The sequence below is a fragment of the Diceros bicornis genome, chromosome 35 (genome assembly GCF_020826845.1).
Source record: "Diceros bicornis minor isolate mBicDic1 chromosome 35, mDicBic1.mat.cur, whole genome shotgun sequence".
NCBI classification, from domain to species: Eukaryota; Metazoa; Chordata; class Mammalia; order Perissodactyla; family Rhinocerotidae; genus Diceros; species Diceros bicornis.
Window position 1 is genome coordinate 20057931 of NC_080774.1, and position 25331 is coordinate 20083261.

The window sequence follows — 25331 nt, forward strand, 5'->3', positions numbered from 1 at the left end:
GTCCATTACTCCTCCGAGCCCTCCTGACCCCTCTGCAGCCTCGCTGTCCCATCACAGCAACCTGGTTGTGTCCTTCAGGGCCCTTTTCGGGCTCTGGAATGTTCTGTTACCTCTGTGCCTTACTTGCTCTGTCTCCCCGACCTCCCTGTAGCCCCCCGAGGGTGCAGGGTGACCTCCTCTTGTTCTCTGCTGCCTCCCCAGGGCCTGGAACATGCCACAGCCTCCGTGGGTATCTGTCGCTTGCCCTGCCCCGCTTCTCCCTCCCTTGGTCCCGATCGCACCTCTCTCTTTGCTGTCCCTTAAACACCCCACACAAACACCCTGAGGGCTGCCTCAGGGCCCTTGCATTGGCAGTTCCTTCTGCCTGGAATGCCCCTCCGCCACGTTTCAGCACCACTTGTTCCCTCGTCTCCTTGGGGTCTCAGGGCCTGCCTACCACCTTGTGTGGAAGAATAACCCTCCCCACCCACCCGTCTCCCTTCCTGGCTTTACTTTTCTCTGCTGCAGCCACCACCATTGGATGTCACCCCTTTGCCCTCACCGGGAGGTTGGCTCCGCAAGGGCAGGGGCTGTTCTGGTCACCTCTGCATCCACGGTACTTGGCATGGACTGGTGTGAGAAGGATGCAGTGCATGCTTGATACAGAGCAGACAAATATGGGAAAACCCAGTGATCCAGAATCGAAGGAAATGAACTTCTCAGATGCAATGTTTTCTGGATCCCGACTTTTTTTTTTAAGGGTCAGAGGCAGAAGGCGTCTTGTGGGGTGTGGCTCGGGCAGGAGGGGGTTTGGCTGGGTTTGTGGCCCCCTCTCCTTTTTCTGTGAGGTGCCAATCCCAGACACCCCAAGCAGGACTCTAGGAGGCTCTCCGTTCCCCCGGGGAGGGGTTCTGTTATATCCTTTGTGCTGGATCCACTGAGATAGACACATTAACTCAGACATTTTGGTTAAAAAAAAAAAAGATCTTTTGCCTCTAGGACTTTCTGATGAGCTCTGAGTTAATGAGAACGTTCCATCAAGCAGAGCACGTGGGGTTTCTGGCTAACCCAGCGTTCGCTATCTGTCATCTCTCACCTAAGGTGCATTTGCTGGGCGGCGGGCTGAGCAGGGGCTGGGGGCAGCCCTCTCAGAGCCCAGGCCCAGGAGACAGTCAGGCAACAGGCATTCACAATGCAGCTTTAGTGGGTGAATGTCAGGGGCAGAGGGGCGCAGAGAAGCCCCTAGACCAATCTGGGGGTCAGGCTCCCAGAAGAGGTGAAGGCTCTGAAGCCACAAGAGAAATACTGGGTGGAGCTCCATCTCACAGGCGTTTCCAGGGGCTCCTGAAAGTAAAGGCTGCCTGTGAAATGCTTGGATGAATAAAACTGGTGTGAAACCTCCTCCAGGAGAAAGTGGAGAATGAGGGGAACGAGCAGGCCGGTATCCTGGGAGCTCTTTTCCAGGACAGTTCCTGGGAAACGTGGCACCTCCATGTACTGGGCCACTACCCCAGTTGGAGACAGGCTTTGGGGCCGGCAGACCTGTGTCCTCGTCCTGGCTCTGCCCTCCTACCTGCTATGCAACTTTAGCCAAGGCATCTCATCTCTCTGAACCTCAGTGTCACCTTCTGGAAACTAGCCTTGTAACACTCAAGTCACAGACCAGAGCGAGGATGGAATGACATCATGCGTGTCCAGCAGCGGCTGGCGGGGGCTCAACAAACCCGAAAGTCCTTTCTTCTTTCTTGCCTTAGTCCCCTCTCCCTCCCCAAATGCTATAGGGGTCCCCATTCAGAGCCCGGCTCTGCACTAGCTGGACATACGATGAATGAATATGGTCCCTGCCCTCAAGCGGCTTCCAGTCCAGTGCAGGGAGCAGCCAAGCAAACAGACACCTGTAGCATTGGCCAGGCAACATGGACGTAGGTGCCACAGCCTGGCATGCGCTTTGTCACTGTGCGCCCTGTGGGATGCTTCCTCTCCCATTGGAAGGGGACTCCTTGTGGGTGGGGACTGCACGGCTCTGACGGGCTCACGGGGGGCCCATGATGCAGCGACACTTCACTCAAGCAGGAGTGTTCCTTGCTCGTAACTTCAGTTATCCAGAACACAGAGGAGATCCGGGAAGTGAGGACAAGGGACCTCCAACCAGCCAAACACACGGCAGAATCCACACCCTTCCTCATCGGAAGCCTGCAAACTCTCAGACTGTGTTTATTTTGTATGGAATTCCAAGAAATGCAGGTCCCTCGTTTCCTAGCTCACTGCAGTGTAGGGGAAGCAAATTAGGACTTGGGGGAGGGACGTTAGACCCTAGTCCACGCGGGTACATTGATCATAGCGGGATGGGAAAACGGGGAAAGATCGTTCAGAGTAGTTACAAGAACTGAAACAATGCTAGCACTCCTGATAATAATCGGTTTGGGGCCACTGCTCACCCTGGGAGCATCAGTGAGATTAGAGTGATATAAAACATAACCAACAATTCTTTCATTCATTCATTCATTCGTTCCACAAGCACTTCCGGAAGCCATTCATGTGCCAGACACGATGCTAAACGTTGGGGATATGGAGATAAACCCTTTGTGACTCCCGAACACCAGCAAAAGGTTAAATGCAGGAAATGGAGAGACACCCACTACAGTTTATTGAGTGACTGCTATGTGCCAAGGACATAAAATATTTCACACACATTATCTCCTTCGGCCTTATGCACCCTGGGAGGTATGTAGTATTTAATCCACATTTTACAGAGGAGGAGACTGAGGCTCAGAGATTTCAGTGGCTTGGCCCCTGGCACACAGTAATAAGTGGGAGAGTCAGAATTCCGAACTCATGTCTTCTCTGACTCCAAGCCCATTTTTTCCTCCTGTTCTGTCCCTTGCAGCCAAGTGCCTGCCAGCATCTCCCAAGAGTATACTGTGCATTGATTTGGTTGGTGGTATCCAAGATTTTAGGTGGCACACGAATAAATATTTTCAAAATATTTAATAATTGTGTATTTACTTCCATGATTATTAGAAAATAAATGCAGGTGGCATACCAAACCCACAATATAATGCTTCTTTAGAAATGAATTTACTTGTACAAGGGTGAGTCGATTTAAAGAAAACCTTAAGTCCATAACAGCCCAGGTGATAGCTGAATATGGCAAAAATCATGAAGATTGTATGCACTGATGATGTTTGGGAACACAGGTATCCTGATTTAAGAAAGCACGGAGGAACACGGAGGAATACCATCCACTTTGGAAATAATGTGCACAAATGCACAAAGCAGGAGAAATGTGGGTGCCCAAAGCTGGTAGCTTTAGCTATCTGGAAATGTACGAAAATGGAAAAAGTGTGTTCTTGGTGATGTCAGGTGATTGCAGAGTGTCCCCACCGGGCTCCAACACTCATGTGCTGTGTCTGCTTTCAGGGACCTCGGCCCTTCGGACCTGTGAGCAGCCCCTCCAGTGCGAGATTTCCCACCAGCTGGGATGGGACCCCGTGCGCTATGACTTCACGGGCTGGCTCCACAGAGCCAAGCCCAACCTTTCGGCCCTGGACGCCCCCCAGATCCTGCAGCAGTCGAAAAGGTGACCGACCAGGGCTGGGGACGGGTCAGGGGCAGCTGAGACACCGTGTTCCCTCCCCACCGGGGCTGTGCAGTCACGACAACCCGGTGAGTGAGGGCAGGTCTGGGAACCCCTCTCTAATGAAACAAAGAACCATAACCGGAGTTAGAGCGGTTCAACGTCTCCCTGGGGCCGATGCGAGTCAAGCCGAGGAGAGAAGCTGGCCTGCTGGGGAGGTCGGACAAAAGCTAAAGAGCTGTGACTTCTTATTTTGGCTCTTTGCCTGTCATTAAGTATCTGAGAGATGATGTGACTGGAACAACTTTTATGGACATCCTAGAACGAGGGGGTCATAAAACCGAAGTGATAACGTTTTGTAGCATTAACAGAAGCTCACTCCGTCCCCTGACTGCTCTTCTTGGAAGAGCTGGCAGAGGGCTGGCAGCAAGGGCTGTGTTCAGTTCAGAGTTATTGGGAAATGCCTGATGCATGTGTGTGCGTGTGTGTGTGTGTATGCATGCACATGTGTGTGCACATATTCATGGTGACCCTCCCGAGTCCATTGCTGGAATCCTGCAGGGACAGAGCTTGGAGACAAGAACAGAAGCAGAGACTGCCAGGGGGGAGCTGGGGGCATGAGAATGGGCAAGGAGCAGTGTTTACTGACCACCCGCCATGTGCCTGGCATCAGGAGAGATGCTTTATAAGTATCTGATTACTCCTGGCACAACGCTGTATCCTTAGCCCCATTTTACAGACGAGAAAACTGAGGCCCAGGAGGTGAAGCGGCTCTCCTTTGATCACACAGCACAACAATGGCAGAGCCGGGGTACGAGTGGTCCTGGTAGAGGTTCTCAGGACATGATGGTCAGAGTTGATTGGAAACTCCGTATGCAGGGTGGCTCATGGGCACACAGCTCCAGAAGAGAGATCAGGTCAGGGGATGGGGCACAAGGAAGTTAAGGAGCACACGGAGGACCGCATGGAGAGCCAGGGGACGTGGGTCAAGTCCTAGCCCTGCCCCTTGTCACCTGGGTGACCGTGGGCTGTCACTTTCCCTCCCTGGGCTTTTTTGCTTCCTCCACCGTAAAATAAGCATTTGTTGGACGAGGCTATAAGAAACGGCGGCTACTGCACAGCCCTGGAGTCAGACAATGTTCACCTTCTGCTTTTGCCTCTTTGCACAACATGGGCCTCAGTTTCATAATCGGGGAAGTGGGAGTGATGATGCCAAGCTCGCGTGTTTGATGTCAGGCTTTGCTGACGTGACACAGCGGATGGCTTATGAAGAAGCTGGTTGACAGCAGGCCTTCAACACACATCTTGTAGCCTTGTACATTCCCTCCCTGCCCTAAAATCCCGTGGCTCAAGCTGAGGGAGGGGCATGGGGTTAGGAAAGGGCGAGGCACACCTTTGTGGACCAGGTGGCCGGGGAGTGAGGGGCATTCTGGGAGGAAGGAACTGCTTGTGCAAAGTTGGGGCTCACAGGGGTGAAAGAGTGTGGTGGATTTGGGCGTAAATCTCGTTAGGATGTCTCGTTTGCTCGAGAGCAAGCACTGGTGATTTCTGAGAGCCGACGGTGCCTTTTCTTAGCGTGTGCTTCTGCAGCCAAGAGCCCAGATTCACCAGGACTGCTTGTTTAGCATCTGATTCCTGAGCCCCATCTGGTCTCTCTGGGGGGTGCTTCAGGGACTGGCTTGGCTGGCAAGCTTCCCAGGAGGTTCTTACACACGCTCAAGTTTCGGTCAAACACTTTTGCTTTGTATATAGGGAGCTGAGGCCCACAGAGGACACGTGACCTGCCCAAGGTCACACAGTCAGTTGAAGACCAGAGATCAGATCTCCCAACCCCACAGATGGGGCGATCCACGTATAGGAGTCAGGGCTCTAGGTGCGACCTCCTCTCCCTGTACTGGGGGTGGAGCCCATGTCCCCCAAGGCCCTGCCCTCTCCTCTCAGCGCCCTTGCTTCCAGGGTGCTCCTCTGGTCCCCTCCCTAGATTTTTATTTCAACACGAGTGTATTCAAGCCGTTGTTCATCTCTGTGCTCTGCCGTGCGTTTAATGACTTTAAACACCTTCGGCACATTCGGGCAAGACTCATTTTCTTAACAGTTTGGACAGTCAGGGTAGGCACAAAGGGAGACGGATAATGCATCTTGAAGGCTGGGGCCGGGAGTGTGGCCTGGACTTGAGGGAGTGATGGAAGGTGGCTGCCTGCTGCCACTGGCGGGGACGGGGCAGGTGGGACCGGGGAGGCGCAGTAGGGTCTGCCTGGCCTTCTTAGCCCTCTTTCACCCAAACCAGAGGGGAGGCCAGCTCAGGTCTATCAGAGCAGACTTTTACAGAGCCCTGGCCCTCGCCCGCTGATCTCAGAACCTGGACATTACAGGAGTGCCGAGCAAAGGCACTGTCCGCTGCTTGGCATCAGGCCGGGCATTTCGCTGACAGGTCCAGACGGCCTGTTTGACCTGTGGTCACTCATTCCTACATGAAACATAGAGTAAGCACCTCTTATGTGCTGGACCTGTGCTGGGGATGACCAAGACGATTTTGCCCTCTAAGAAAGAGCAGTCTTCGTAGAATTCCTGCAAGTGATGAGAATATCCAGGAGAAGGAGGGATGCTCTAAGGTCGGGGAGGAAGAGAGGCCTGGGGGAAGGAGCTGGCCCTTGTCAGGAAGCAAGGGCTCTTCTGGCAGAAGGGACTGTGACTAAATGGGTAGCAGCTGCGATGTGTGATCCCAGGGGACGGCTCAGTAAGCAGATCAGGAGAAAGCAGGGTGGACCCATTCCCCGGGAGCCCCCTGAAGCCCCCCTCTCTCCCCTCTTACCTGCCAGCGAGGAGCTGAGGAGCCTGTTCCAATCCCGGGCCAAGCTGCCCCCAGTGTGCCGGGCTGTGGCGGGCCTGGAGGGCACCTCCCAGCAGGCCCTGCAGAGGAACTGTGCGGTGAGGAGGACGTTTGCCAGCAGCTTTGCGGCCGTGAAGAGGAGAGCCCCGTGCTCCCAGATCAAGCTGCAGATGGTGAGTGGGTGCCCTGTCTCTATCACGTCCTGGCCTTCCCTGCCACGCGTCCCTCCCTCCTCCAGGATGGGCTATCTGCCTGCATCCTCTCTAACCTCCCCAGCAAGCCTGGAGGGCAGGCATCACCCCACGCTCCTCGGGGGAGGAAACTAAGGCTCCGAGCAGCACAGACACTTGGCCACATCACACCGCTGAGAAGCAATCCGTCCAAGTCTGAGGCCGAAGCCTCGGCTGCTTGGTATTGACTTGAGTGGCTTCAGGAAGTTCCCAGGAACCGAGGTGACAATATCACAGCCAGCCCAGCCCTGCCTGCCTTCCTCAACTCTCAGATGCCTGCGTTTTTACCGCTAGGCTCTCCTGGGGGGAGGCAGCAGGATCCAGCACTACGTATAAATATGTTACCTAGAGACGTTAATCCAATAACAAATGAGAACACTGATGGGTCATTCGTCGGGCTGAGCCCAGAGGGTGGGACACGGGAAGGATACGTTTTGCAAAAAAAATTCACAGCATATTATACTGGAAAAACCCTCAGACTAGATCCTGGGTTCTTATCCACCTCTTCTGTGGTCTGCATGACCTGGGGCTATTTGCTTGCCCTCTCCATGCCTCAGTTTCCCCATCTGTTAGAACAAGGAATAGAGTTCCCTTATTTCTCGTGAGTACCAATCAGGCTGTAGATAGGGGGTCCTTCGTGGAGGACACAGGGGCCCCCGAAGATGCCCAGGCCCAGCTGACTGGATGTCTGGGGAGTGTCCAGAGCCCTGTGTGTCTCACCCCGAGACAGCTGGCCCTGACCCCCTCTTCTCTTGGTCCCAGGATGCATTGACCAACGTCATCAGACGGTCTCAGTTACACTTCATCCACTGCCTGGTGCCGAGCCCAGTGGTGGCGAGCAGGGGCGGGCAGGGGTCTTCGACTCCACTGCAGCCTGGTGGAGACCAGCCCGGGGCAGGCGGGTCCCTGCCCTTGGACATCCCGGCCCTGAGGGTGCAGCTTGCGGGGTCCTGCATCCTGGAGGCGCTGCGTCTGCACAGGACAGGTAAGAGGCAGTGGGGAGCGGGCGCTTGGCTCTGACTCCTGGGACACACCCGCCAAACAGTGGCAGCCGGGGGACGAGAGCACCAGCTATGTGCCCAGAGCTTCCCACGCAGCCTCCCACTGGCTCTTCCCAGGAGCCCTGTGAGAGGGAAGCTAGAATCACCCCCATTTTACAGGTGAGGAAACTGAAACTCAGAGAGGTGAAAAGACTTGCTCAAGGTCACACAGCTGGGCCACGGCGGAGCCGGGATTTGGACCTGGGCCTCTTTGAGCCCAAAGCCCATCTTATTTCCTGAATTAGTGTGCACTCCCAGAAGGCTAGGGCTGTGTCTTACTCATCTTTTCCACAACAAATGTCTGAGGAACATCTGCCTTGGGATAGAGTGGAATTCCCACAACAAGTCGTATTTTGGTCGTCAAGATGCTCAGCCTGGTTTGGGAGATGAGCGTGGAAACAGGCGATGACAATATGATGTGTCAAGGGCACGCACCACACGGGGGTGCAGGAGGTACCGTGATGCCTAGAGGAGGAAGCTCCGTGCTCTCGCTGGGGAGACTGGGAAAACCTCCTAGAGGAAGTAACATCTCTGTTGGGTCTTGAAACAAAGCAAGCAGCTCATCTCTGGGGACTTGGGGGAGAGGGAACCCTCCTCAGAGATCAGCTTATGCAAAGGTAGGAAGGCACGGAAGAGCCTGGGTTTTCAGGGAATGGGGTCAGAATGAGCAGGGGAATTGTGGGAGAAGAGGCTGGCGGGTCCCTCAGGAAAGGCTGTGAGAGCCGTCTTGGGAAGTTTGGCTTCACCAGGTCCAGCTGAGGAGACGATGGGGTGGTGGGGGGAAGAAGGGGTTTCAATTGCAGGAGTGAAGTCGTTAGGCCTGTAGTTTAGAAAGCAAGCATGCACCCGCGGTTTCCACCGTTAGCTCATCTTAAGAGTTGAGTTTGGTCTGAATCCTTCCCGTTCTTTCCTGCCTCTCAGACCCCGGAGGCCACCCCGTGGATTCCCCTCCCCGCCGTTAGAAATGGCTCGGGCTCATTGTCTCCGCAGAGGAGGGGGTGGCTGGGGCTGGGGGAGTCTGGGTGGGCACCCGTTTGTTTAATGTCTCCGTGGTCACTGATGCCCAGCTTGTCGTCACGGTCCCCATCTCCTCCCACTGCGGTAATAATGGAACTCTGGGCACGAGATATTTGACGGAGAAGCTGGGAGCAGCTAGCAGCCGAGCTGAGACCCTCACTCCCTTAAGTGTCGCATTGATTTTCTCTCTCGCCTGCGTAACCACAGGCAGAAGAAAAGAGATAATGTCGCAGGAGAAGAGCAGGATAGTCACAGCCGGCGGCTGATCGATTCTGCCTGGCTGGTTGGCAGGAAGCACTGGGCTTTTGCAAGTGGCCCTGAACCGCCTGTTAGAGCCCCCATGCGCATGCCCGGGTCTGCATGTCCCCTTCCTCGGGCCTCGTGTCCTCACCGCGGTGTCTGCCCTCCGCATTCTCAGCACGGCCTGACTCGGTCTAGACGAGTTTTCCAACTAAGCAAAGGGTTGATGTCTCGTGGTAGAACTTTCCAATTTCTGCCCCCCAGTCCTGGTTCAGTTCCTCATTTTTCTTCTGCTCTAAGTTGCTTCTGTCTCTCTCACACCCTATAAGAAATACTTACATGCATCCATGTAATTATATATCAATTTTTTATGATTTTGGATTTATGCATATGCAACACATATATACATATGCACACATGCATTCATGTGATGCTGTTTATTGAGTATTGTAGAGCCCGCTGCAGACCTTGCAGCGAGTCGGCCTGGGCCTGACTCTGGCCAACGCTGGACGGGGCCTGAGATCGTGCCTCCTTCTCCTCTCCTCCAATAGCTCCGATCTCAGAGAGCTGTTGAGTGGGTTGATGAGTTAATAAGGGAATAACACTTTGAAAAGTGCCCAGTTGTAGGAAAGGACTCAATCTGTGTTAGCCTCTTTCACTGTGATCATCATGGGATTTCATCCTCGTCGTGACCTTGTGACAATAGATCTTGTTATTCTCATCTGACACATGAAGAAATTGAATCGCAAAGAGATGGGGTCATTTGTCACTGGTCAGAGGGTTAATAAGGGCAGAAATGGGACGTGAACCCAGTAAGTCTGACTTAAAAGAGCAGGCTTGTAACCTCCTGGCCCCTCTGTCTCTATGCGGTCAGCATCCTGTGAACCTGGCCTGAGACCTTCCTCCTCCCCCAAGAAGGCTTCCTGGATTTGTCACCCTTGATCACTCTTCTTCATGGTTTATGCATTTGGCTTATTCTGAAGTGAAGTGTCAAAAGTGGAGTGAGATTTTCTCAGATCTTGTCTCATCCGGCCACTCGAGGGGTCTTTTTGAGGCAACCGAGGCTCTACCATGCCCGTTGTATCAGGACAAAGTCCAAACTTCGAGGCCTGGAATTTGAGTTTAAGTTCCTTTGGGCCCCAGTCCCTGCTCACCTTTGACCTCATTGTTGGCTTCTCTCCCCTGGATTAGTTAATGTTGCTGTCTGGGTTTGAATCCCAGCTGGGAGAGTAACCGTCTGTGTGACTTTCGGTTAGGTGGCTTGAACTCTCTGGGCCTCAATTTCCACGGCTATAAAATGGGTACAATAATATGGGCCCCAGAGTGCCTAGAACACAAGGAAGTTGTCATCCTAGTGTCTTGCACACATGAGTGCTCAGTAGATGCTGTCTTTTGCTATGACTATGGAACAGATCTTAGACTTCTCTGCTCCCTCTGCCTAGACTTCCCTTCCACACCAAGTCCCCTGGCAAACTTTACAGCTCCTTCAAAGCCCAGCTCTGATGTCACTTCTTGGTGGCTTTCCAGGTGCCTCTTCCCAGTTTCCCCCACGGAAGGGTGAACTGTGTCCATCCTATGTGTTAGACTTAGAAGAACCCCTCCGTATTATCTGATGTGGCATTTCCACATGCGTCTGTGCGGAATAAGTATTAGACCAAAACGTTTTCTTTTCCGTGGTCAAACAGGTTTGGAAAACTCTGGGTTAGGCAAAGCTAACAAGGCACCTTCCCTGCAGATGTTCTCAGAGCCTTTGTCATCAATGCTGACACACACTGTGACCTTCCAAGGGGCAGACTGAGAGTGCAGCTTTTGCAGACTTTCAGTGAAATGTTTCATAGGGTTCACGTACTGGGGAAGGCATTTGGAAAATGCTGATTGAACCCAAGCTCTTAAGTTAGTAAATGGGGAAACTGAGGCTCCGAGAAGGGAATCTGCAGAGCAGGTTAGTAGCAAGGCTGGGACGGGACCCTGAAGCCCTGCCTGCAGGACTGGTCTTCTCATTCGGACTCCTTGCTCTTCTGCCTGTGCCCACCTCCCCAGGCTATGCCGACCACATGGGGCTGACCCAGTTCCGCCGGCGGTTCCAGGGGCTGGACCCTCTGCTCACGCAGAAGCTCACGCTGGCCACCGAGCGAATAGACGAGAGGAAGGTACGTGGAACTGGGTGCAAGAGCGGGAGGCCCTGGGTGCTTCTAGATCACGGGGCATCGCCTCGGGGGGCATCTGGACCCGCTGGGATCTGAGAGCCGGGCCTTGGGGGCAAAGATGAGGGTGGTGTGAGGGTGGCCCAGACCCTGCTCCAGACTGCACCCCTTGCAATGTCACTCAGGACACTACCTGTCCCAGAGTGGCCCTTCTGAAACCCCACATGAGCAAGTGCAGGAAAAGAATGAGAGCGATAAGAAGGGCATGACCCAGCTAGAGGAGCCCCCAGCAAGAGGAAAAGCCATCCTTTCCAAAGGGAGTGCCACTCAGCACCAGCACCCTGGGATGGTCTATGAAAAGAAGGCTTCCCTGTCCAGAATGTCTGGGGAGCATTTCACGCTAGAGTCCCCGTCTTAGAGAATGACAATGAACACTCCCCCTCAGGGCCTTGGCGTCAGCTGTTCCCTCTGCCTGGAGCACTGTTTCCCCCAGTCTCTGTGTGGCCAGTGTCATCTTGCTATTGAGATCCTGGCTCAGATGCTGCTCTCTGTGACATTCTCTGGTTTTCATGTTTGTGTGGCACTTATCTTTATCTGAAATTATATGGATCCCCTATGTGTTCTGTGGCTCATATAGCAAGAGCTTAGTAAATTTTCTGTTGAATGAATGAATACACATACTTAACTTTGTATTTCTGCCCCTGTGTGTCTCCTCTCTCTGACTCTACTGTAAACTCCTAGGGCTGTAAACTCGTCTTCACCCCTACTGCCAAACCATCAATTAATGTTTCTATTGAGAATGGCCATCCGCTGATCAATGATGACAGAGCTCTTCAGAATTTGCAAAGCCCTCCTGCATCCTCAAAACAGCCCTGCAAAACAAGAGCTATTAGGTCCCTTTTACACATGAGGAAAGGGAGGCTCCTGGAGATGAATTGACTCCCCTGAGGCCACGTAGGCAGGCATGGGTGGGTTTTTTCTTTGAACCCAAGTTTCTTGATTCCAGGGAGGGTAGTTGAAATAGCATGGGCTCCAGAGTCAAACAGACCTGCAGTTGATTCCCGGATGGGGGCGTGAGGACGTAAGCAAGTTACTTTGTTTTTCTGCCTCAGTTTCCTCATCTGTAAAGTGGGAACAACAATGTCTACCTCAATGGGATGTTTTGAGGATGACATGTAATAGTATAGTGGGTGTGCTTGACACAGGACCTGGCAGATAGTAAGGGCTCAATACGTATGAACTACTATCATCAACATCATCAGCATCAACATCAGTACCAGCATCCTTGTTGTCTTTCAAGGCCAGAGTGATGGCAGCCAAGCCATACAGACTCTGTCTTCACAACCATGTTGAAACTTCACCTCCAGGTGAGTGTGCCCGTGCGTGCTAGAGACATCAGCACTGGAATCCTCAGTCAATGAATCACGGGGCTAGAAGAGTTAACAGAGTCACAATAATTAGGTCGTTTCTTGGCTCTTCTCTGTGGTAGGGACCAGGGCATAGGCCACCTCCTGCAGACAAGGCAGCACCTTCTATGTGGCCCTGCTAACTCATCATGGGGAGGGGACATCAGACCCAGCTGGTGTGGTGAAGAGCTCTCCCCTCCCTGGGTGGCAGCCCGTTTTGGAAGCCATGAAACTCTGCCTGGCTTGGCACCACCACTCACTCTGTTCTGATCTTCGTTTAGGGTTCCTTATTCCTGGTCCCCTAAAACTTGATCTCTGTTCAGGACATCTGGAACGGAGCCATTGTAAGGGTCTTGGACTCCTCTGCAGCTGAAAACAGCACCGAAGTGAGGTGTGGGGGAGTTTTCTGCGGGGGCAATGGGTGTAGCATATGGAAGCGTTTCTATTCTGGACGACTCAGCAGTTCTCTGTTGCAGCCAAACCGAAGCCACCTCCATCCACGCGCTGGAGGCCTCAGAAAATGGAAAATTACAAGTGGAAGAGACTTGGTTGGGAGTTTTCACTTCTTCTTATTCTTTTTTTTATTTGCTCACAAATTTCATTTGCTGCAGCATAGAATTTTGGTGGCAACAAAAGGAAACGCCATCCTGCCTCTTATGAAAAAGCTGATAAATATTCATTTGCTAGGCAACGTGATATGCCATGAATTATACATGAACACGTGCTCAGGTGGGCAAACTGTCAGCCTCTCTGTGCAAAGCAGTTAAGACCTCAGGATTTAATAAGACAAGTTTGACAGCTAGAAAAGGTCAATATTGTCATTAGACACTAGACGGCAGCAGAGGGAATTCATTGTCAGGGCCCCGGTGAGGTCCCCTGTGTGCCTAACATGTGGTGCCTAAACATTGATTTTTCATGTCAAGACTATTTATCAAGAAAGTACTCTCATTTGGTGGTACCTGCTGGATATTTTGTGTTCCCGAAACAAAAATAGCATATGCCTTTTACCACATGCGCACAAACTCTCGTTGCAGAATATCATGCACAGTGGGAAAAGGTTACAGATCCTTGACCTGAAACAGCCCCTAAAAGATAAAGCCTTCCCACTCTGGGAATTATCCCCATTTTACAGCAGAGGCAACTGAGGCCATCACCACCCAGCCAGATAGTGGTGGAGCTGGAGTTTGAACTCAGGCTTTCAGATTCCTCACACAGGGCTTTTTACTTTTTATTGTGGTAAAAATACACAGAACATAAAATTTACGATCTTCACCCCCTTTTTATTGTTTTTTGTGAGGAGGACTAACATCTGATCCCAATCCTCCCCTTTTTTTCTTGAGGAAGACTGTTCCTGGGCTAACATCCGTGCTCATCTTCCTCTACTTTATATGGGATGCTGCCACCGCATGGCTTGACAAGTGGTGCATTGGTGCGCACTGGGATCTGAACCTGCGAACCCCGGGTCTGCCGAAGCGGAGCGTGCGCACTTAACCGCTGCGCCACGAGGCAGGCCCCCCCCGTCTTCACCATTTTTAAGTGTACAGTTCAGTGACATTAAGCCCATTCACATTGTTGTGCAACCATCACCACCATCCATCTCCAGAACTCTTTTCATCTTGCAAAAGTGAAACTCTGTATCCATTAAACACTAACTCCCCGTTCCCTAGCCCTCCAAGCCCCTGGCAACCAACATTCTACTATCTCTCTGTGGATTTGACTACTCTAGGAACCTCATATAAGTAGTATAACCTCATATAAGTAAATCATATAGTATTTGTCCTTTTGTGTCTGGTTTATTTCACTTAATATAATGTCCTCAAGGTTCATCTATGTTGTAGCCTATGTCAGAATTCCTTCCTTTTTAAGGTTGAATAATATTCTATTGTATGTGTATATCTCATTTTGCTTATCCATCCATCCATCAACAGACTTGGGTTGCTTCCAGCTTTTGGCTATTCTGAATAACACTGCCATGAACGTGGGTGTACAAATATCTCTTTGAGGCTCTGCTTTCCATTCTTTTGGGTATATACCTAGAATTGGAATTGCTGAATCATTTGGTAAATCTATGTTTAGTTTTTTGAGGAACTGCCATACTGTTTTCCATAATGGCTGCACCATTTTATATTCCCACCAACAGTGCACCAAGGTGCTAATTTCTCCACATCCCTGCCAATATTTTTTATTTTATGGTTTTTTTTTTTCCATAGTAGCCATCCTGATGGGTGTGAGGTGGTATCTCATGGTGGTTTTGACTTGCATTTCGCTGATGATCAGCGACGTTAAGCACCTTTTCATGCTTACACAGCACTTTTGAATGGAAGTCCTTTGAAGACAGGCAGAGTGTTAGTCAAGTTCTGTACAGGATGTGCCACCCATGATGTTAATTTAAAATAATTCTTATTGAATTGAATTCATCCAACATTAACCAAGTACTGCCTTGCATCTGCTGAGCCATGTGCCAGAGACACAGGAATGAACAGAACATAGTCTCATGAGGAGAGGAAGACCATCACAAGCAATTTCCACACAGAGGGATGGCTTCGGGATGCCAGAGAACACCCCTAAAACTTTTGGTGTTTGCAGTAGGGGTGAGGGTGGGGCAGTCAGGGAAGACACCTCAGAGCAGGTAATGATGGACTCGAGACTGTGGGACAATTTGGAGGAATTGGGTGAGAGAAAGAGCAGAGGCATTCTCACGCTGGCTACAGCATGAGATTGCATGGTTGCTTCAGTGTAGCTGGAGCATCAAGGATGCCAAGTGTCCAGAAAAGGGGCTGAGGATGTTGGCAGGGGCCAGACAGTGGGTTGTTGTTAACAGGGACAGAGAATTGAGCTTTACCAGATGGTCAGTGATGGTCCATTGAAAGGTTATCCCCAGGGACGTGGCATGGAAGACCTGATCTTTATTACTTGATTACTTACTTTATTACTGGCTTAAGCAAGATTATGAAGAAAGTCAAGTCCACTCTGCCCATTCTCTGGTCCTCTCTAGGGAGCAATGTCCTCATGCTGACCTCCAGCTATTCAGGATGCCCTGGTCTCTTCTAGACACCCAGGCACCTGCTCAGGTCTCCAGAAGGACACTGTCTTCCCCCTTTAATCATCTTGGGTCCATTTCTCTCTCCCAGATTCTCCCATCTGGTTAAGATTATGCCTTGACCTATGGTGAAGCCCACCCAGAGTGACTCTAATGGTGGCATCTCAGGCAGGTCAGTGGAGGAGCTCTTTCAGCCCACCTTGCCTGTGTCCCAGATTCTGCCCCTTCAGTCTGTCTGCTGCTGAGGCAGGAGTTGCCAGGTCTCTCTGATCAATGTGAGGAAACCCTTGGGCTCGCCTCGCCCTCTTCCCCTTGGAGTGTCTACAGGGTTGATTGATTTTAGTCAACAAAATCTCTGTCCCTGGGGACTTGAGCTGAAGAATACAATTAAGGGTTGTCAATTCATCTTCTCAAAGGCAGCCACTCTTGTTCTGTCTCAAACCCTAGAGACACTCCCAATTTTCTCTGAATTTGTCTGAGTCCCTTTTGCTGGGTGGGGGAGCTGTCCGCTCCCAGGGTGCTGAACGATTATTCTGGGCTCCCATGGCCTTGGCCCTCTGGAAGTTTTCCATTATCCTTTTTTTGCTCAAGTCTACTGTTTTAAGAATTTCGCGTGTTTTCCATTCAATGTTAACCAATCCAATTGTATATATGTGTGTGTGTGTGTGCTCATTTGTTTGTTTGTTTATACAGTTTCTGCCTTGTGCCAGGCACTCTATTTATAGTCCAGAGCATATAAACAACACAGTCCCCACCCTTATGGAATGATTTGATCAATACATAAGTGAGAGGTTCAGTGGTTAAAAGTATGTGGTTTAGAGTCAGACAGACTTGGGTTCAAATCTTGGTTTCTGCCATCTCTCTTTCCATTCATCCATGCCCCTTGATACCTGATAGCTGTATGGCCATGGGCAACGTGTAATAGGATATAACAAAGTGCCTGGCACATAGTAGGTACCCAAAGATGGCAGACATTGGGCCATGGTGGCCTTTGGGCCATGGTGGCCATTGGGTCCTGGTGGCCATTCTGCCATGGCGTGGGTTTCACAGAGGAAGTGCTGTGTTGACAGCAGCCAAATGGTTCATTGGGTCAGCATCCAATTCCACAGACATGGATTCTCCGTATCACACTACTCCTTGAGGAGTGAGTTTTGGAAGCATTTATCAGCTGTGACTCTTCATTCTTTATGGGGTCTCTCACTGCTTGCCTGGCATGTTCAGCTTAATATGAGATGTCAGATCATATGCTTTTTTGGGTGCATCCTTGTTGAACTTTGGAGAGAAAGCTCTTTGCAAAATTCTAGGACACAAAGAGGCTCTGTAAGTGGAGGCATGGGCTGGGTTTCTCCCAGGTACATTCGAGGACTCATAATTTGAGTCTAGAATGGTGGAGGTGAAGGATGTGTTATCACTTCCCAGTGCCAAAGACTGGCTTATAACCTCAGAACCTCCAGCAATTATTAGTATTTATTGAAGCCCGGCATGTGCCAAGCATGATACTGAGCACTGTATGCGCATTATAACAGCTGCTTAGAAGTCTTTGTCCGTTAAGTCCAACATCTAAGCCCACAGAGGGTTCCTACTGACTGCTTCTTTTTGTTACCTTGAGTATAGATCACATTTTCCACTTTATTTGCACATCTTGTAATTTTTTTTGAAAACTGGACGTTTTAGGTAATACGTAATAGCATCTCTCAATTCTGATCTTTTCCCAATTATTTAGAAACTTATCTGGACTAGATTTACAGAGTCTGTCTCCCCCATGATGTGAGATTGCTGATCTCTCTGCTCAGTTTTGTATTCTTGTTTTTATTACAAATTGTGGGTTCTCAGGGGTTGCCCCTGTGTCAGCATAGCTTAGTGGCCAGCAGAGGTAGTGATCAAACACCTTGAATCTGTGAGACCTGATTCTTATGGAGCCGTGTGTGGGTTGGGAAATGTATTCCACATCCGGGCATTTACAATTGTGCCCCACCTTTTGCTTTTTCTTTGGCTCTTTTCTGCCTGAGCACACGGCCCCGTGTTTAAACAGGGATATGTAGACAGCTAGGGCCCTCTCCGTCTCTGCTGTGCGTGCATGTGGATTTGAGCATGTGTGCAGTCTTCCAGATTTTCAAGGCCCACTGTGGCTGTTCCTGTCCCTATGTCTGCTTGCTAAGTTTCCTGCTAGTCCATGGTCCACTGCCCGCTCCAATCGGAATAACAACCTTAGGCTACCTGTGCCATTGACCTTCTCCATTTGTTTGTTGCCAAGATCACTACCTTTCTGACAATGAACCGGGGTGTGAGGTTTTCCTGTGCTTCACTCCATATAAGTGAGCCCCTTCTGGCAGCAAAGCTGCTGGTTTTCACAGCTTGCCTCACCTGGTGGGACTACTGTAGTGACAGAGCTTGGTGGGGACTAGAAGAGTCCTAGTCAAGATTGCCACAAACTCCAGCTGTTTTTGGTAAAGTTCAATAGTTTTTCTTTGTTTGTTTGTTTCTTACTTTCTTTTATTGAGGTCACATTGGTTTATAACACTATATAAATTTCAGGTGTACATCATTATATTTCGTCTTCTGTATAGACTGCATCGTGCCCACCACCAAAAGTCTAGTTTTTATCCGTCACTGTACACATGTGCCCCTTTACCCCTTTTGCCCTCCCCTCACCCCCTTCCCCTCTGGTAACCACTAATCTGTTGTCCACATCTGTGTGTTTGTTTGTTTTAACCACCAATCTGTTGTCCACATCTGTGTGTGTGTTTGTTTATCTTGAACATATGAGTGAAGCCATATGGTAATTGTCTTTTTCTGACTAACTTATTTTGCTTAGCATAATACCCTCAAGGTCCACCCATGTTGTTGCAAATGGCATGATTTTGTCTTTTTTTATGGCTGAGTAGTATTCCATTGTATATATATACCACATCTTCTTTATCCATTCATCTGTTATTGGGCACTTGGGTTGCTTCCAAGTCTTGGCTATTGTGAATAATGCTGCAATGAACATAGGGGTGCATATATCTTTTGAATTAATGTTTTAATGTTCTTTAGATAAATATCCAGAAGTGGAATAGCTGGATCATATCATATTTCTATTTTTAATTTTTTGAGAAATCACCATACTGTTTTCTGTAGTGGCTGCACCAATTTACGTTCCCACCAGCAATGTATGAAGGTTCCTTTTTCTCCACATCCTCTGAATAGTTTTTCTTGAATAAATGCTTCTCAACTTGTTGTATCCCCATGTTCAATGTCGAGAGTATTGAATTTGTTGTTTTTGAAATTTTTCTCCATTTTTATCATTGTTTTTTGGGGGAGAGGATTTATCAAGTCCCTTGTTCCACCATTCTGAAGATCTCACTCCTACATGCTACTTTTGTGACCTCATTAAATTCCCACTGCATCCTTGTAGGATAGCCAGGATTGCCCTGTATTCTAGAATGTGAGGATCAGAGAGGAGGAATGGCTTGCTTAGGGTCACACAGCTAGTGCAGAGTGGAGCTGCAGTGGATCCCAGCATCAGAGGGCAGAGAATAAGCTCAAGAATCTGATTCCTTGAGGGTTGTTCCTCTTTCCTCACTTCTTAGCACGCGACCTTCGACAAGTCATTTCATCGCACTGGAACTCACTTTCTTTCTCTGTAAAATGGGCATAAAATAGTACCTGTTGCAGAGGTTTGAAAATAAAATGAGTTATGGGTAAAGCCCCTACAGCCATGCTCAGACTCAAATACACAAGAGAAAATTATTTCCTTGGAGCAAAGTGGTCAACATTTTACTCAGTGTTCCATGCATCAATTATCCGGACAATTCAGGTGGAATCGCTGATTCCATAAAGACATAGGACAAGGAACCAATTTCTCATGGTCACCTGGATTCTTGCCCTGTCCTCTACCAACCGGCTGTTGGACATTGATTACATTATGTAGAATCAAATTAAGTCACATATTTGACCTAAGTGAGTGACAATTTTATGTAGTTCGATCTAAGAGTAATATTAACCATGATAATGGTAACAGTAATTAAGTGCGAAGTCACTTACAAAGTCTTTTTCACAGATTCTCAGTTAACTGCCCAACACCTGTACAGTCTGGGTAGGGTGCAGAGTCACCATTTTGCAGGGGAGGAAAATGAGGGTCAGAAGTCTAGTTCAATGCCGGAGCCACTCACTCACCTGTCATTTGGACCTAAGCTTTCTTATCTGTAAAACGAGGTCCGCAGGACGGAATATCTCTGTTAGGCCTAATGTTCTTGGCTACATAGACATTTAAGGCCCCTAAAAAAACCAGGAGATGGAAAAGAATTCTTGGATATTGTGGGGGTCGGGGTGTGTGTTTTGGCCATGCTCAGGGTGTCCCTGAGAAATGAGATAGTCTATGTTCTGTAGCACTTCTACCAAGCTTTGACCAAGACAGAGCTGGTAGGACTTGCTCTAGGACATTAGGAGTAGCTCATAATGTTTATTGAGTAATTATTATATGCCAGGTACTATGTGAAGCCCTCCACAAGCACAAACAGAATCTTCTGAAATAGGTTCTATTATCTCCCCCCATTTTTCTGAAGCGGAGGCTACAGCTCAGAGCAAAAAGGTCAGACAGTTCATGGGTGGTAAAACCAGGCTCTCAGTCTGGGGGGATCTAACTCCACATCCTGATTTTTCCCCCAAACCTCGACTCTGGGTGTTAACTCCAAGGTAGACTTAGAAAAATTTCATTGGCTGTAGTTTTCATTTATTTTTCACGCATCCATCTTATTTTCAGCCAGTTTTTATTTTGTTTCCCTCTTGTGTAGAGAGAAAATATGTTGTACTTTGGATATATTGGTGTTATGCATTCTGCTGCCTACAGCTCCCTTGGAACGCTTTTGGCTAAAATGTAATAAGCAAAACCATTGAATTCTTGGAGGGGTGTTATGGAATGTTTTCCAAGGGGTCAGAGGAAGAAAATTCCTCCCAGATTACAGTCTTGGACTAGACTTTTAATAAGTTTTTTTTTTTTTGGTATCTTAGGAAGTTTTCTGTGATACTGATGACCCGTGGAATTGAAACTCATCTGCTAAATTACCCCAGTCTTATAATACCTTTTGCTTCTTGAGTGTTGCAATTACTTTTCTGACAGTTTATTCTGAAAATAGACTTTGTGATTTTCGGTGAATGGAAGGTCCACGAGGGGTGGTGTGGGGGTGGAGTGGGAGGGGATTGGCAGTCACAAAGGAACGGGCACAACCTGTATTTATCTGAGGGTACAAGTCTCTGGCGGGCTTGTTTTAGAGCTTGCAGGACTATATGAAAAGAGGAAAATTCCATTAAACAGCTGATGATTTGGCCAGTGGTGCGTCCAGGAGTCTCTTTGAGTGAATTTGTTCTTCCTGCATGCAGCTGCCTTTCTCCCCTCTACCCTTGACCCCCACTGGATGTCTCTTGTTTGGGTAGTCATTCATTCAGTCATATTTATTGAGCTCCTACTGTATGCACAAAATAGTACCAGGGCCAGTGGAGGAAATAAGAGATGAATTAAACACAGGCTCTTCCTCCATAATCTAGGTCAGGCACACAAGGTTAATGGCCATGTCATTTACTCAGCAAATATTTGTGAGAGTGAGGTAGTCGCTGGCAAGTACAATGAGAGAAGGACAGAGTGCTGGGGAGGCTGTCCCAGAGGACGTTAGTGACACAGCGGGTGAATTCCTCATGCCCTTGGGTCCTCTGGAGCCACCCTGGGCATGTGAAGCAGTTCGAGACTTAGATATTGCAATGTCGCCCAACAGACCTCGATTCAGACCTGGCTCTGCCCGTGTGTAACTTATAACCTTGGAGAAGTGCCTTCGCTTATTTTTTTTAATTCCAGTAAATATATGTAACATAAAATTTACCATTTTAACCATTTTTAAGTGTGCAATACATTCACATTGTTGTGCAACCATCACCACCATCCATCTCCAGAACTCTTTTCATCTTGCAAAACTGAAGCTCTGTCCCATTAAACACTGACTCCCCACCCCCTTTCCCCCAGCCGCTGGCAACCACCATTCCACTTTCTGTCTCTGTGAATTTGACTGCTCTAGGTGCCTCGTATAAGTGGAATCATACAGCATTGGTCCTTGTGACTGGCTTATTGCACTTAGCATGGTGTCCTCAAGGCTCATCCGTGTAGTAGCCTGTGTCAGAATTTCCTTCCCTTTTAAAGCTGATTAATGTTTCATGTGTATATACACCGCATTTTGGTTATCTATTCATCTGTTGAGTGGTTAGTTTGCTTCCACCTTTTGGCTGTTGTGAATAATGCTGCTATGATCGTGGGTGTGCAAATACCTGTTCAAGTCCCTGCTTTCACTTCTTTTGGGTGTATACCCAGAAGTGGAATTGCTGGATCATATGGTAATTGGATGTTTAATTTTTGGGGGGAGCTGCCGTACTGTTTTCCACAGAGACACATCCTTCATTGAGTTTCGTATCTTCAGTTTTGTCTTCTGTAAAATGAGCATGGTAATAGGGGTGCTATGAGGATGAAATAAGATGGTATCTGTGAAGGTTCCAGCAGAGTGGATGGCATACAGTAGGTGCTCAATACATACTTGTCTTCTGCACTCACCTGGGTGAGATGGGGCACTGTTAGCCAAAGCTCACAGATATGTGGGGTCATCCTCTCTCTCATGATGCATCAGCCATCTAGCCAGCCTGACCTTCACCTTTCGGAGTCTCCCATCTTTGATCTCTCTTCTCCTCTAACTTTGTCTTCTTCCCAGGCCGTAGAGGAGCTCCTACAGACCCTGGATCTGGAGAAGAAGGCAGTGGTCGTGGGACACAGCCAAGTAAGTCATGCTTTTGTCTTATGCTGTTCTGCCCATCACATCAGGGACCCAGATGAGACTCGATTCGTGTCCTACCTCAGTGTCCCTTACCTCTGAGTGTCTCCTTTCACCAAACTGAAATCAGGGCTAATGATTTTCTGCCTGCCTATCTTACAAGGTCATGAAGATAAAGTGTTACAATGTGGGAGGAAATGACATTGGGAAATACCATTTATTAGAGGTTATATTCCCAGGGACCTCAATGGCCTGGAAGAGTTAACATTCTGGACCTCAGTGTGACTTTCTGAGCCTCAAAGAGAGCTGCCACAAAACCTGAGAAGAAACACTCGTCCTCTCTTAGAGCCTTGTGACTTTTACTTTGCAACCAACAATAACACAACTGTAGTCCCAGCTGGTTAGCAGCAGTAAGTGTGAAGACAGGGCTTGAGAAGAAGGCACATGATTTTGGAGTTGAAAGAAATAGCTTTTTCCAAACCCGTACTGAGCCAAAAGCTCTTCCAAGAATGTTCAGACATTTAGAGAAGACTCTCACAGAGCCCTAATATGCTCATATTTAAAGTTTTCCAGAGGGAAGATATAGTTTTTAGGGCTTCCCAAACTATTTGACCACGGGACCCTCACCCTTTTGTTTTTGTGGAAGACCCATTACCAGCTCCCAGAGTGAGTGTTCTATGGATGATAGTTTGGGAAGTCGGGTACAGAGATTATAAACTCTAGAACCAGGTGGTGGGCAGGGGAGAAGGGACAAAGGTTAGAAATACAAACTGGAGAGAGAATAGACCAAAGGAACAACTGCTCCCTCCATCTCCCCACTTAGTTATCTGCTGATTGATTGTCAACCAGTGAAGCTTCGTCCATCACCTCCCACCTCCAGGTGCTACGCGAGGTGCTGGGGAAGGGCGCTGGTCTCCAGAAGCCCACTGTGGTGGCATTATTGCCCATTGGTACCTTTTGGAACCCTAAGGAGTCTGCCCCATCACACCTCCTTCCTTGGAGAGCTCATGATCATATACTCTGGTCATTGCCCCGTAGACAGACTGGTCTCTCCCTGCAGACGTCTTGGTCCTGCTGAAGCATATAGTTGAATCTGCTAGTCTGCGGTGGTCTCCACCTGAGTTATCCTGCTGGGAGTTGTCAGCAACTAGACCTCTGCAGACCTTTCCATTAGAAGGAATAAACCTATTGGTTACTGGGCTCCCAGCAAGAGCCAGGTGCTATGCTAGGCAACTTCGTGTGTTGGTCGTCTTTTTCCCTCACGATCTCCTGGGAGACAATTAGTGCATTCCTTCTTCACAGATGAGGAAGCTGTACCTCTGGGAAGTAAACCACTCCTCAAGGTCTTATAGGTAGCTAGGTACAGGTACAGCTCCTGTGAAAACCTGTATTTGTCCAAGTCCCGGGATCTTGTCAATACACCGTGGGTTCTTTTATTTATTAGTGGAAATATTTAACACATTCTTTACACACAGGTCTTTATGATCTGGAATCAGAGAAATTATTCTTCATCTCCAAGGACTTCATCCTTCTAAACTAGCAGTCCTCAACATATGGTCCCTGGACCAGCAGTGTCAGCATTGCCTGAGAGCTTGCTAGAAAGATAAACTTGCAGGCACAACCCCAGACCTAGTGATTCCGAAACTCTGGGGTAGGACCCAGCAGTCTGGGCTGTCACAAGCCCTGTAAGGGATTCTAGGGTATGCTCAAGTTTGAGAACCACTGGTCTAGATAATTACTCAGTTATTTCATGAATACAAAAACTCGGTCCCTATGATCCCAGGAGCTCTTGCAGAGCAAGGAAGAAAACAGAGGAAGAGGAGAAGTCGCTAGGCCCAGGTTCACAGTGGCGAGACCAAGAAGTCTATACGCTCAAACATTCCAATAATAAAACAGTATTATTATTGAGTAATACTTGGTATTCACTAAGAAACTGTCAAGAGCAAATTAAGGTCAATGTATCCTTTTGGAAGCCAGACTAGACTGAGATCTTTAAGGGAACATACAACTTGTATACATTTGCAGGATTTAACACTTAATAGGTGGGAAGGTTACAAACTAGAGAAGAGAATAGGCTGACCTGGTCCACACTCAGGCTTCCCCAGGTCCCAACTGTGTCATTCCTGAGTGAGTGATTTACCCTTTCTGAACCTCAGTTTTCTCATCTGTGAAATGGAGCCACTGCTTTCTACCTCCAACGATGGCTGTGGGAATCAGTAAATTGCCATTGAACCGGGGTTGGCTGTCATCACTTGTTGAATGCATTTGTCAAGAAGGCAAGATGCTTATCAAATAGAATAACATTTTAATGTCTAAAGAATTAAACTCCTCTAATCTGGAAAATTACTAAGAGGAGAAGAGCTAATTCCTCAGCAGGACCAGATATGGGAGCTGTTGCTGTATCAGATTTTTAAACCTTGGCTTTCGGCATTTTTAGAGGAAAAACAGCTTGCATGGCAGCGGTCCCCGTAGATTCCTGAAAGATGGAGATGTTGGGATGTTACACTCTGCTTGGGTTCAATAAGCAGCTGGACCCATGAAAAGCGAATAATTTAGATTTTTCTTTGTGATTCTCAGCCCCTGGTACCTTATGGAGGCCTGTGCCGAGGGCCATGACATTTATGAAAAAGGTGGGATTCCACAATCAGTCAGCCTTCTGATCGGCAATACGCTCTTAAAAGGAGAAAAAAAAAAAATCAAGATATGACTCTGCAGAGGCGATGACTTATTCCTGTTCTGTGTATGGTCGTTTCCAATTATCCTTTTAATAAAAGCTTCATACTTAATCAATAGTGGTTTGGGCAGCCCCCGCCCCCTTTTGTAATATATGAACTAGCGCTGTCATCACTTTGATCATTGATTTTTTTTTTATAGCAGCTTTTGGGACTCACCAGCTTGTGAGATTAATATAGTCATTATTGAGGCAATCTGATAGGTAATGAGTCAATCGTGTCGTTATTTCAATGAGGCTAATTATCTTGGCGGCCCTGGCTGTTAGGAAGTGTTCTGTACGGCGATGGCGATAGAGGGTTGCGAAATA

General features: G+C 48.7%; 1 protein-coding gene across 1 annotated transcript in view; it reads left to right on the forward strand.

Annotated features, from left to right (window-relative positions):
• The window catches only part of MYO18B (myosin XVIIIB), a 230162-nt gene that overhangs the window by 69806 nt on the left and 135025 nt on the right, over positions 1-25331 (forward strand). The window contains exons 17-21 of the mRNA XM_058532289.1: positions 3400-3559; positions 6376-6559; positions 7379-7601; positions 10954-11063; positions 22232-22297. Coding sequence (XP_058388272.1) covers positions 3400-3559; positions 6376-6559; positions 7379-7601; positions 10954-11063; positions 22232-22297 — 743 coding nt within the window. The remainder of the gene's footprint in view (positions 1-3399; positions 3560-6375; positions 6560-7378; positions 7602-10953; positions 11064-22231; positions 22298-25331) is intronic.